The following is a 13213-nucleotide window of genomic DNA, read 5'->3' on the forward strand; positions in this document are numbered from 1 at the left end:
TTGAGATCATGGGTTCAAATCCAACTTACCCATAAAAATAAAGAATAATGCTGAAGTGACTGATAGATTGGATCTCACATTGCACACCTTACTCTAAAAGTGTATGGGAACCATATATGCTTTCCTCGAGACACGAGTGAAAAAACATCCATTGTTTCTATTCATTTTCACATCAAGATGTGTGATATGAGGTCCAATCTTGAGGTCACTCCAACACGACTAAAAGAAAACATCAATTTAAAAATAAAACAACCACTTATTCCTCTTATACTCGTGGTTTAGATCAGATTTGAAAGAAAGAAAAAAAAATTGAAAAAAAGCATTTTTCTTTCTCAAATGAGGTGTTTGAAAGTCGAGGGTTACTAAACTCTTAAATTTTAAACGATTGGATGTAAGTGGCACACCATCAACGGTTGTTTTTAGTAGGAGAAAAGAGAATCTACTCCCCAATTCTTGATCTCAAAATGTTTTCTTTCTTATTCTCATTGGAGAATTTCTTATATTCCTACCGTTCCTACTTAAAAGTACCTAAGATCCAACAAATCACTCAAACATAAACAACGATCAATTTTTGGTGGGTAGGTCCAGGCCATTGGATCATGGGATTAGTGGGCCCAAAAAGTATGCCACTCACAAGGCATTTTAGAGAGGGATCGACATAAATGTTCTTTTTTCACGGAGGACATCAAAATTTAAGTTCCCAACATTTTATATATGATTGACAGCTGTCGAACTGCATCTCGAAGAATCGTGAACACCATTGTCACGATGTACCTCCATAGACACAAGATCCATGCCCCCGACTCTGTAGCCTGGATTACATGCAGTACTGTACTGTTCATGTGAGAGATAGTCAAATCTATTTTATTGGGTCAACTTTAAAATATTCCTACTAGCATCTCGCACCGTTCAAGAAAATTGAGATCATTAAATGCATAGTTTATGTAATTTAATACAAATTATTATCTTATCTTAGTGAAAGATATATCTTTGAATTTAATTAATGTCACATGGCCGACGTTTGGTGACAAATATATTAAGTTACAACTTGTGCTAGCACACGAAAATGTAATAAATACGATCCGAGATTGAGACAACTCGTCCGATACATCTCAATATCATCCACCAATAAGATGGATAAACAAGTAAAAAGTACTGGACAAGATTTAAAATCAAGATTCATTTTTCTCATTGTTAAACGAGATGACTCAAATGTATTAGAAAACTCGTTCGAGATGACTCGGTCTTGTTTATGGATGAGACGAGACGAGACGACAGAATGAGTTTTAAAACTATGGTTTCAACATGATTTACTAAATATTACAATAGTTGAAGTAGGTAAAGATTTGAAGATGATTAGCTCTTTTTTATAGATAATAAGTGTAATAATTGAGTATTAGATGGATGATAATTTACCTTCCATGACAGCTAAAAGCAAGGCAAGCTCATTATTAGGGGATGCATCTTATTATACCACATTGTCTGTCATCTTTTACTTCCTTATTCTCTCCTTAAATGCAAAGATCTTTACTATATCGGGATTTGTGGAGTTACAACATGAAAAGAGTGATAGTGAGGTTGGTCTAGAAAATGTTAATTTGACGCGGGGATCTCTCATGAGAAAAGTTAAGTAATATTATTTATTTGTATCTTTTATCCCAACCAAGCGTAGAAAAGAACTTTATTTTAATGGTAATTAGAATATTTTTTTAAAGGGATATTTATGAAAAAGTGATCAACTTTTGATGAATTTACGATTCTGGCTCACTATTCATTTTAATTACCAAAACGTGAATACTAACGAATTCAGAGGCTTTTGAAACGACTATTTCACAGGTTTAAAGTAACAATTTTGTTGGTTTAAAATGACTAACTGGAAACAAACTTTAAACTTGCAAAATGAACAATTAGCCAGAATCATAAATAACTCATTTTCAGCTCATGAAAAGGTAATTCACCCTTTTTGAAAATTTATATTATAAATAGTAATGCCATGGGACAATTTCCAAAATTTATGTTATTTTTTCAAGGTTTTGAGGGAGATAGGAAGAGGGGTAACAAGGGTTTCAAGGCTTCGATTTGGAATTAAAACTCGAGTGTTTCTTTTTATCTTGTTATGATATTGTTATTGAATCACGTAAATCATGGTGTTCTTTACTTTCTTTGTAATTGTTTTGAACATGTACATCTAGAATCACAAAAGACAATGCACACAAAGAAAAATGGATACCTGTGATTTTATTGTATTTGTATCATAAATATAATATATTTGATGTTCATCTAGCAAATATATATATTGTTGCCTATTTTATTAGGCGTATTAATCATAATAGTTTTAAAATTTGAAGATGAATGTCTAACTTGATTTCATAAATTTTTAGAGATCAAGATGATTTGTTTGAGTCATCTTAGTATTCTTCATGAGATAGTGAGATTCCCAATGTGATTCCATCACATTGACTCATTTGAGATTTGATTGATGTTTTTATAATATCGACCGATTTAATTTCAACCAAGTCAACTAGTTTATATATATATATATATATATATATATTATATATATATATATAATATATATATATATATAAACAAGTAATTTCAAATTATTTAAATATTTATTATATGAATAAAAACATAATTGAGACCATTCATCTTCTAATATACCTTATTTATATATATAAAAAATATAATTATTGAAATATATATATATACTATCACAGGCATCCTCTTTAGGGTTAAAGGAGTAAAATAGGAAATATAGTAAAGTTTTAGGAGAGTAAATAAGGAAAGATAGAAAAATTATAAGGATATTATTTAAAAAGGGTGGGGAGAGTAAAGACAATAATGTGGGATAGTGTGGACCCCACTCCACTGTAGTTGGAGTGGGAGACACTAATGTGTTTTATTCTATATAATTATAAATCAAGTTAAATGGTTTATATTGTCCAAGACAAGGTGACTTCGTTGTGTCAACTCAGTATTAATGGTTCTAGAAAATGTTAATTTGATACCACATCTCTCACAAGAAAAGTTCAATAATATTATTTATTTGTATCTTTTATCCCAACTACCGTTGGATGGGAATTTACTCTAATGATAATTAAGATATTTTTTTAAAACTTATAAATAGCAATGTCATGGGACAATTTTCATAATTATGTTATTTTTTCGACGTTTTGAGAGAGATATGAAGAGGGATAACAAGGGTTTCATGGCTTCGATTTGAAATTAAAACTCAAGTGTTTCTTTTTATACTTTTATTCTTTGATTCTCATATTGAAGAAGATTTACTTTACATGTGAATTGAATGTATCGTTATCAAATTACATAAATCATGGTGTTCTTTGCTTTCTCTGTAATTATGTTGAACATGTATCTCTAGAATCGCAACAGACAATGCACACAAAGAAAAATAGATACTTGTGATTTTATTGTATTTGTGTCATAAATATAATATATTTGATGTTCTTCTAACAAATATATTATTGTTGCCTATTTTAAAAGGTGTGTTAATCATAATAGTTAAACCGATCTTATATCGATAAACAGGAAAAAAAAAACTATATAAATCATAGCTTTAAAATTTGAAGACTCGAATCAAAAGTCTAACTTGATTTCATAAATTTTTAGAGACCAAGATGATTTGTTTGAGTCATCTTAGTATTCTTCGTGAGATACTGAGATTCTTCACATTGACTCGTTTGAGATTCAATTGATGTTTTTATAATATCGACCAATTTAATATCAACCGAGTCAACCGGTTTAAAAGAAGAAAGATAGAAAAGTTTAAGGGTGGTAAATAAGTAAAATTAGTAAAATTAGAGATCTATTATTTAAAAGGGACAGTGAGGATAAAGATAATAAAATGGAATATTGTGGACCTCACTCCCTTGTAACTGGAGTGGGATCCATCTTTGTGTTTTATTATATATAATTATAAATCAAGTTAAATGATTTATATTGTCCAAGACAAGATAACTTCATTGAGTCAACCCAATATCAATGGGGGACAAGACAAGACAGAGTATGAGGTTTTAAAACCACAATGTTTGTTGAATCAAATCAAGTCGATGACTCACAACTTGACTCAAATGAGTTAAATAAAAATTTATTAATCCCCTTACATTCTTCATGGAGTCTCTTTTCATCCTCCTTTTCCTGATAGTGTTACCCTCTTGTGGATCACGGGAATCACCGACACTGGTTGGGGTGCAACTACACTTTCTATTCTCTCTACTCTTACTAAATCTTTCAAGTTCCTTAGTGCCTAGCATTAGTTGGTCAAGTGCACATTAACGTTGTCCTGGTGATAGTTGTAATATAGTTATTTTTATTTCACGTTTCCTTCTTTGGGGACTTGGTTACTTGAAATATGATTCCTATTTTAATCTTGGAGAATATTCTTGAAGTCAGAATTTTTTAAGTAACCAAATTCCCTCTTTTGCTACTTCTCGTCAATTCTCGGGAGTTGGTTCAGTCTTCTCTTTCCCGACTCGACTGTAGACCATATGGCTGGTGTTTCCATAGTGTGAACCCCCCCAAAACACACACACACACACACACACACACACACTAAAACTCCTCTTTCCTTAATCCTTATAACACATACATGTATTTCTTAAGCTTTGGGTACTTTTCTGCTCGATAGATCAAATTGTCCGTGTTCTTGAGCCTGTTTTGTATTTGTGATTCATGTAATGGGGATTTAAGTGGTGGGGCATTAAGAAGCCAATGATGGTCATTTGGTTGTCACAATTTTTATAGCCACTTATTAGAATTGTTAGACATAATCATGAAGGGGCTCTTTGGGACCTTATCTACTACATGAGGTTGAAAAGTGATTTGAAATTCTTTCAATCGTTCCCATTTTCCATCACATATGTACTATAACAAGAATCTTGTGCATTACTCCTTGAAGTTGGCAATGGAGGCATTTTTTGAATTGGTGAAACCGCTTCAAGATTTTGTGATTTAAATATTTATCACTTAAATAAAATAGGATTTTCTGAGTAAGTATCTAGCCCTCCATCCTATAAAATAAAATTTTATAAATAATTTTACATCGATTTAAATGGTTTGACTCATGCAAAACAAGATGATTTGGGCGAGTCAACTCAGTATGCATGCAGTGAGATCAAATACCGTGTTTTCAAACTTATGTTGGGATGTAGGATTGCAACTTGGGCGGGTTGGATGGTACACCAAGCTCAACTCAAGTAGTAAAGTCCTCGACTCGAGCCCAAGCTCACTGAGCTTGAGCTTCTAACCTCGAGTTGAGCTCAGATTAGAACGAGCTAAATAATTTTGGGCAACTTGACAATCCTAATTTTGTTTTGATTAACAAATAATATTATATCATAAACAAGAAATACAACATCATCAATACATACATAGCAATAGACCTAAGACAACAAATTGAAACAAAAGTAATGTTAAAAAAAGAATTTTTTCCTAACAAGAAACAATTAAAATATACTTTTACCTTAAAAATAAATAAAAATATATAATTAATATGAAATATTATTATATAGCAAGTTTGGGTTGAGATAGGTTGATCAACCCTCAACCCAAGCTCAAATTAGGGTGGGATGAGCTCGGGTCATGTTCTATATAACTCAGCCTAGCCTAGGCTTGCTCATCAATTGGGTTGAGCTTGGGCCAGTCCACCCAAATTACAGCCCAATTAGGAAGTGGGAATGACACGTTAATGTAAAAGAATAAAAGCATCCCAAAGAGATGGGGAATAGATTCTGAGAGAGAAGATGAATCCTTAGTAGGTCCACTCGGCCATCAGCAGCAAAGGTGTGGGAATGAGTGTGGTCAGTGGTCCCAGATGCTCTTGAGGTGTTCGACTCACTCTACACAAAAGACCCTATAAGAAGAAGCGAAGCTAAGCTTGAGTTCAAGCTCATCACCAAGATTATTGGATAGTACCTTCTCCATCTCTCAATTTTAATTGATGGTGATGCCATAGTTGAACTTCTATTCTATTAGGTAATTCGATGTTTAAGAATCGAATACAGGAAAAAGTACAAACTTTTAGTTCCAATTTATTGAATTTGAGTCCCTAAAGTTCTAATTTGAGTGATTGTTTTTTTCTTTATTATTACATTACCACTTATTGTAATAATGACAGAGTCTGATCACAAATTTGCCTCTCTTTCACAATCACAAAGGAACCTTAGAACGGAAAATGATTGTGAAGATCGAATGTTATTGAAATTCCTCTTATGGTTTCAATATCGGTTCATATTGGATGATTTACAAAAGCATGACAACATGTTTTGTTAAGAGCCAAGCCAAGTTACTTCTCAAATAACTCAAAGTTGGGTCAATCTTGTCTCATCAAAAACCCCTCTCTTGCCACTAACATTGGTATAGATTTGGGTTTTCAAATTCGAAACCAATCTGGGGCTCCAATTGAACAATTTCATGTATGAGTTGAGTGATAAGTCCAATGCAATTCATGTAGAATATATATATATGTTGAATGAAAGAGTTCTATGTTTGTGAAGATGAATTGTATTAACTTTAACATTAAACAATTGATCATATAATTGATTAGAAAATCATGATGATGTTAGAATTCCTTATACTCTCTTCCATTTAACTTATCATTAAAAAAAAATTATGGTATTTATCGTCTAGTTGGTTACAATGAATCACCTTAAATTTTAATGATGAAAGTACAAGACTTCCACTTTCACATATGTAAATATACAAGATTCATGACACATTTCGTTATATAGAAGATTCCATTTTCCTTAATTTGGATAATCAAATTTTCTTACAAAATTTATCTTCATCAATTTCCTCCAATATTTCAATTTTCTGCAGTTAAAAATCATTTTAACGAACAAATATAAATAAGAATTTATTTCTTATAATTAATTAAATTCTATTTATACAAAATTGAAATCATTATATTTAAATGTTAGTATTTTGCAATATAGTGTGACCTATTTCATATGACAAGCATGTGCGTGGAATAATAGATGCATGAAAAATACCATGGGACAAGTTTTAAAGAAATAACCGTGATGTTGTCCTATTAAATGAGAGATTTACCGGTTTGAGGATAAATTTGACTTATTTAAAAGAGTAAAATTGTAAAGTGGAGAAAAGGAAAAAATATATTTCCTTATTACAAATATATATAAAAATAAAAATAAATAAGAGTTGAGAGTTTAGTTAAATTTTAATATATAAGAATAAAAATAAATAAGAGTTGGATTTTCAGGGAAAATTAATAAAAGAGGGATGAATATTTTAATATTTACAAAAAAGAATGCATTTTTTTTAAATTTACCAAAATCAAATTAAATTGCTAGACAGTCCAGCGTTTTAGTAACTCATCGGACTGTCCAACCTTTTAAATGAAGGCTAAATTGCTAAGGTGTTAAAGCAAACTATTAAAACATTGGACAGTCGAGCGAGTTACAAGACATTGGACTATCTATTGACTTAATTCGTTTTTGATAATTTTTGAAAAAATAGGTTTTTTTAATATTAAAATATTTAACCCTTTTTCTTAATTTTTAATAAATAAGAAATTTCTTTTTTAGAAAGAAAGGTTTTCTAAACTTTCTTATAGAGCCTAAAGGGTAAAAAGTAGCATGAATTTCATCACTATTTCTCAAGGTTGTTGGACATTTGACTGACAGGAATCCAGTGGAATCATGGGAAAATTTCATTTTCCAGGCAAATCAATTTATCAACAAATAACATATCAAAAACTAGAAAAAACTTATTTTCCAGAAAATCAATTTTCTAACATAAAAAATTGAATGACTTGACATCATCTACTCCAGGTAACACATGTTATGTACGAACAGGGGGGAATTGAAACAATTGGCACTTTTTGTTCCAACACACTAAAATAATATTAGGGATTTAAAGTCTCATTCATGAAGTATAATCTCTTAAAAAATAAAAATAAAATCTTGCAGCTAAAAATCAATGCAAGACAAACCCAGAATTAAATGAAACTTCAAATTATAATTTACAGAATTGTCCTTAACTACCAAACTAGCCTACCTAAATGCAATGAATAGCTTTCTCGGATGTGGGTGTTTTCAAGGTGATTAAAAGCAACTCGGCGACATTGTTTCTCCATGGGTTTCATCAAAGCCGTATCACAAGGATTTGGATTCGATTAAACCAATCCCATTCATTCAATTTTGTTCAGAACCACATCTTTTATTAATGAAAGTGTGTCATATCCGCTTTCTTCATCGTCATCCACACTACCTTGTTATAGGTATTTTCGACCTCCAAACAATGTTCCTCTACACATACAAAAAGGTTCGGCTTTCTGTTTTTTTTCTTCTCTATTTTGGTGTCTTCTCTGCCTGCACCTTGTAGTGCCCGTAAAAAATTGTGTCTTATTGATGGAAAGTGAGAATAATAATTGAAAGAAGATAATTATTCTAAATGCTCGAAACCAAAATCTTGTTTCCTTCCACAAAACTTCTCAATCTGGCTGTCTCACCAACTGAAGAAAGCCACTCAGTGAGGATCTCCATGGTTACATAATCTGGATTACAAGCCTCTTCATTCATCTTATCCATCAGTTCAAACACTTTACTCAACCAATTCCTCTCCTGAAGACCTTTGAATATGGTATTATATGTGATGACATTTGGGAACACTCCTTTGACTTGCATCTCATCCATTAGAGAAACTGCAGCTTCAATTTCATTCCTCTTGCAAAGTGAATCGATCAGAATATTGTATATCACAGTATTGGGTGGGACCTTTGAAGTAGAACCCATATCTCTAAAAATCTTCAGGGCTTCATCGAGATTGCCAGCAATGCAGTACCCGTGGATTAGTGCACCATACGTAACCACAGTGGGCACAAGACCTTCTTCAATCATTTTTTTCATCATTCGATAAGCGGTGGTGAAATCCCCAGATTTGCTCAAACTGGCAATTAGGGTGTTGTATGTGACCTCATCAGGTCGAATCCCTGATATCTCCATATCCTTGAGAATATCATACACCTTGTCGAATCTCTTCTTCTTGCAAAACCCACAAATCAGAACATTGTAACTCAAAGTGTCAAGGCCGAACCCCGCGTCCTGCATCTTTGATGCAACAAAGCATGCATCATCCAACCTCCCAGCCTGGCTTAATCCCGAAATCAAAGAGTAATAAACAATTGAATCAGGAGCACATTGGCCCCTCACCATCTCATCATACAATTCCATTGCCTTACTGATGTTGTTTACATTGCAGAAAGCACTTATCAACGAAGTGTACGTAACAGCATTCCCTTTCAGACCCTTCGCTTGCATGTCGTTAAAGAATTCGAGGGCACTACTGATCCTACCATGCTTGCACATCCCATCAACCAAGGTGTTAAGCGTGATCACATTCGGAAGGACCCCCTCTTCATACATCTGATCAAACAATTCACGTGCCCCCTCGATCTCACCAGACTTACAAAATCCATCCATCAAACAGTTGTAGGTAATGACATTGGGAGTGCAACCATGCTGCGATCTCATGCGGTCCATCAAATCCAAACCTTCTTTCTGCCTCCCTACCTTGCAGAGTCCATCAATCAATGTGTTATAAGTAATTACATCTGGTAGAACTGAAACCTCTTCATTCTCTCCTTTATCAGTCATTCCATCGAGCACCTGCAATGCTTCGTCAACTCTTCGGGATTTACAAAGATGATTAATAAGAATTCCGAAAGTTACAACACTGGGTTTAATACCCATTTCCTTCATCTCAGACATAACCAAGTTCATCCTCCTAAAATCCCGAACTCGGCCCAGCCCGGCCAAAAGGGCATTGCAAGATGGAGCCTCCACGGGACCCTTCATCTTCATCACTACGTGTAGAACCTCCCAAGCCTGCTCGATGTTACTAAGCCTACAAAGCTTAGTGATCAATTGGGTAAGCAGCATTGCATCGGGAAAGACCCCATGTTCACCCAATTTTGAAACCAACCCAATTATTTCTTCTCCATGGGCAGTTCGTCCTGGTTGGTTTCTCCTCGATAACGCGGAGAAAACAATCGAACCACTGAGATCATTAGGACAGGAATTCGAATTGGGTTGAAGCATATAATCAAGAAGGGCTCGTGCATCGTTTATACGATCTGATTTGAAGAGAACATCAAGGACAGTGTTGCAGAGATGGGTGGTTCGGATAGAAGGGTCAACTTCATTGAAGACTCGGAGTGACTCGGTGACCATTTGGGCTCTAGCGAAACGGGTAATGAGGAGGAGTGCAGACTCGACAGTGAGAGGAACGTTATGAGCTTTGGAAGTTTGGAGAAGCTCAGATAACTTGAGGAGCGAATTGGGTTCTCTGTTTGCAAGCTCGAAGATGGCTTGGTATGCAAATGAGGAGGATTTTGGCGTTGATGGTAAATTGGAATGAATCCATTTGAAGAATTTGAGGGCTTTAGCGCTGTTGCCCAATTTACGAATGATTTGAAGTAAGAGACGAGTTGTTGTGGAGGATAGAAGGCGACGAAGCTCTTCTTCGTTCCAGTTATCATCATTGGTTTGAAGTAGATCTACTATTTCGGATAGAGGAACTGTTGTTGTTGGAGATGGTTGTGAAGGAGATGGAGATGGTTCAGTTGGAGAAACATTGTTACAGAAATGGCGAAGAAGTGCTGAGGGTCTTCGGTGTTGCAGAAGATGAAGTATTTTCGCTTGTTGTGAAGATGAACTAATCATTTTTATGGAAGAAAATTGTCGAATTAACAATAAATTTCGTTTTTTTCCCCCAAACTCTGCAAGAACAAGTTTAAACGAAGTAGAGAAATAAAAAGGTACGAGATGGTGAACTAGGGTTTATCTAAGGAGTTACGTATTTTATTTAACTATGTCGGACACTGAAACCATCGAGCTGTATTAACATCTGCGTACTTTAACTTTAACTTATTACACTCCAATTAAAAATAAAGAAAAAAAGTGAATCATCATTTGATGCGTTAAATATGACGAAATTCCATACCCAATTCATCGTTCATTTTAATTTCTAAAACATCTTTTTTAATAAATTTATCTCTTTTATAATCAACGAATTCATTAATAAAAAAGCCAATGATTTTGTCATAGTAGCAATATCGCTTGTACTTTATCAACGAATTCCTTAATTATAAAAATGACGAATTCACTTGAAAAAGTATATTTTGAGAATTAAAATGAACAATATATCAGAATCAAATTATTATCATAAGTTGTGCATATTTAAAAAAATAAATACCTTTGAAGAAAATATGTAAATGATTGATGTAAATACGTGATTTTCGAATCTAAAAATCACTTCTACATTGATTTGGAGTCATTACCATTCTTTTTATAAAATAATGTGAATGATCATCCAGAATGGTTTTTTTTTTTTTTTAAATGATTGTGTTTAGCATTATAGTGACTCTTGTATGGATTAGGACACCGATCCACCTAAAGTCTAGGTAAGGGTTTTGTTAGAGAGAAGGGTAAGTGTAAGGCATCCCTTCTCTCCATCAAATGATGGTAACCTTAAAAATGTGATCATTTTTAATAAATATAGAAAAGAAAATGAAATCGAAAAACAATTGTTTTGTGCCCTTAAACATAAGGGACTTTAATGTCAGTTTGTCCCATGAGGATCATCTCATTAGGAGAGATGATCACAACCACATCTTGCCTTAGATCACATAATTCAGACAAGTGTTGGCCTATGGATATGAGCCCATTCTCATTGATTGAGAAGGACCCAATCACCGATGACCTTAATACAAGTTGTGTGGTGTGTATGCAAATTGTGTTTAGCATTTAAAATGATTTTCTTTTGACAATAACTACAACCCCAACACTTTTGGCCAAAATCGAAATTTGATTTACCTGAGGTAGGGGAGGGTGGACATCATATCCTAAGATTTTCTAAACGAAATTAAAGAAGTGAGGGAGGGGGTAAAAGAGGAAAATGGAGAGGGGAGAGAGGGGGGTGCAATATTTCTAACTTTAACCCACCTTGAGACTTAATCCGTTCATTTTCTTCTTACTTCTTTTGGGTCCTTAATATGGTTATATGAGTTTCTTTTTAGAGGAGAAGAAGTTAACAAGAGATAATGAGAGTTGAGTAGAGTGAGATTGAGATTGAGAGATTTTTGAATTTTTCAAGTGGGTTTGATCTTTCAACTTGTAGATACATGATTTTTGAATTTGAATACTACCACCACGTGGATTTGGAGTTGTTATCATTCTTTTTTAGAAAATGGTATGAATGGTCACTTGAGAGGTATTTTTTTAAAAATTATCGTTTTAGCATCGTAGTGACTTTTGTACGAATAAAGTATCAAACTACCTAAGATCTAGGTAAGTGATTCAATTAAAGATCGAGAAAGATGTTAGGCACCACTCTCTCTTTACCAAAATGTGGTAACATTTAAAAATGTGACCATTTTAAAAAAATGTAATAAATAAAAAAAATTGGAAAAACAGTTTTGTGCCCTTACATGTAAGGGACTTTTAATGTGGACTTGAACTAAAAAGATCATTTGAGAGAAAAAAGACATACCATGTCTTGCCTCAAACTCATATTTATAGGTTTTGTGATTATGGGTCCATTTTCATAAAATGAGAAAGGCCTAACTATTGATAGTCATAAAATGATTTTTTTGTGGTGTGTGCAAATTGTGGATGGGGATTAAAAATGACAAGATTTTATTTTGAAAAAAAGGGATTTCAACCCCTACATTTTTTACTGAAATGAATTCCGATTTACTGGAGATAGGGAATGGTAGGCATTACATCTTAGAGAATTTCTAACGATAAAATTAAAAAAGTGAGGGAGAGGGATAAAAGAGGAAAATGAAGAGGGGAGAAAGGGGGAATTTACGTAAATTAAAACCTCATTCTAAACCCACTTTTAGGCTTAAACTTTCTTTCTTCTTCTTCTTCTCTTTCTCATTTCTTCTTCTTCTTCTTATATGTTTAGTAGAATTATAAAAGTCTTTCTTAATGAAGAGAAAGTGAGAGAGAGGGAAAGAGAGAATTAAGTAGAGGTTAAAGAGTTTTTTTTTTTTCTTTCTTAAAGGCTTGAAAATATTAAAGATTGAGATAAATGACTTGAGAGAGGGAATTCAAGCATGAGATTTTTGAGATGGAGAGGGGGGTTTTCTAGGTGTTGAGGGTTACTTTTAAGGACGAAATGAGGTGAACAAATAAAAAAGGTGGAGAATAACATGAGGTTTATGGGT

At 33.4% G+C, this 13213-nt stretch overlaps 1 protein-coding gene across 1 annotated transcript; it reads right to left on the reverse strand.

Moving 5' to 3' along the window:
* Positions 1-7805: 7805 nt before the first annotated feature.
* On the reverse strand, positions 7806-10867 carry LOC147389863 (uncharacterized). Its single transcript, XM_086419542.1, has one exon. It carries the CDS (start codon positions 10701-10703, stop codon positions 8430-8432), a length of 2274 nt encoding a protein of 757 aa, XP_086275668.1. The 5' UTR covers positions 10704-10867; the 3' UTR covers positions 7806-8429.
* Between the last annotated feature and the right edge of the window lie 2346 nt (positions 10868-13213).

Source organism: Akebia trifoliata, chromosome 12 (assembly GCF_017979445.1).
Source record: "Akebia trifoliata isolate Shusen 1 chromosome 12, ASM1797944v1, whole genome shotgun sequence".
NCBI lineage: Eukaryota > Viridiplantae > Streptophyta > Magnoliopsida > Ranunculales > Lardizabalaceae > Akebia > Akebia trifoliata.

What these genes read in the sequence shown, in the direction of transcription:
- LOC147389863 (XM_086419542.1), bottom strand. Translation starts at nt 10,703, where the DNA reads ATGATTAGTTCATCTTCACAACAAGCGAAAATACTTCATCTTCTGCAA.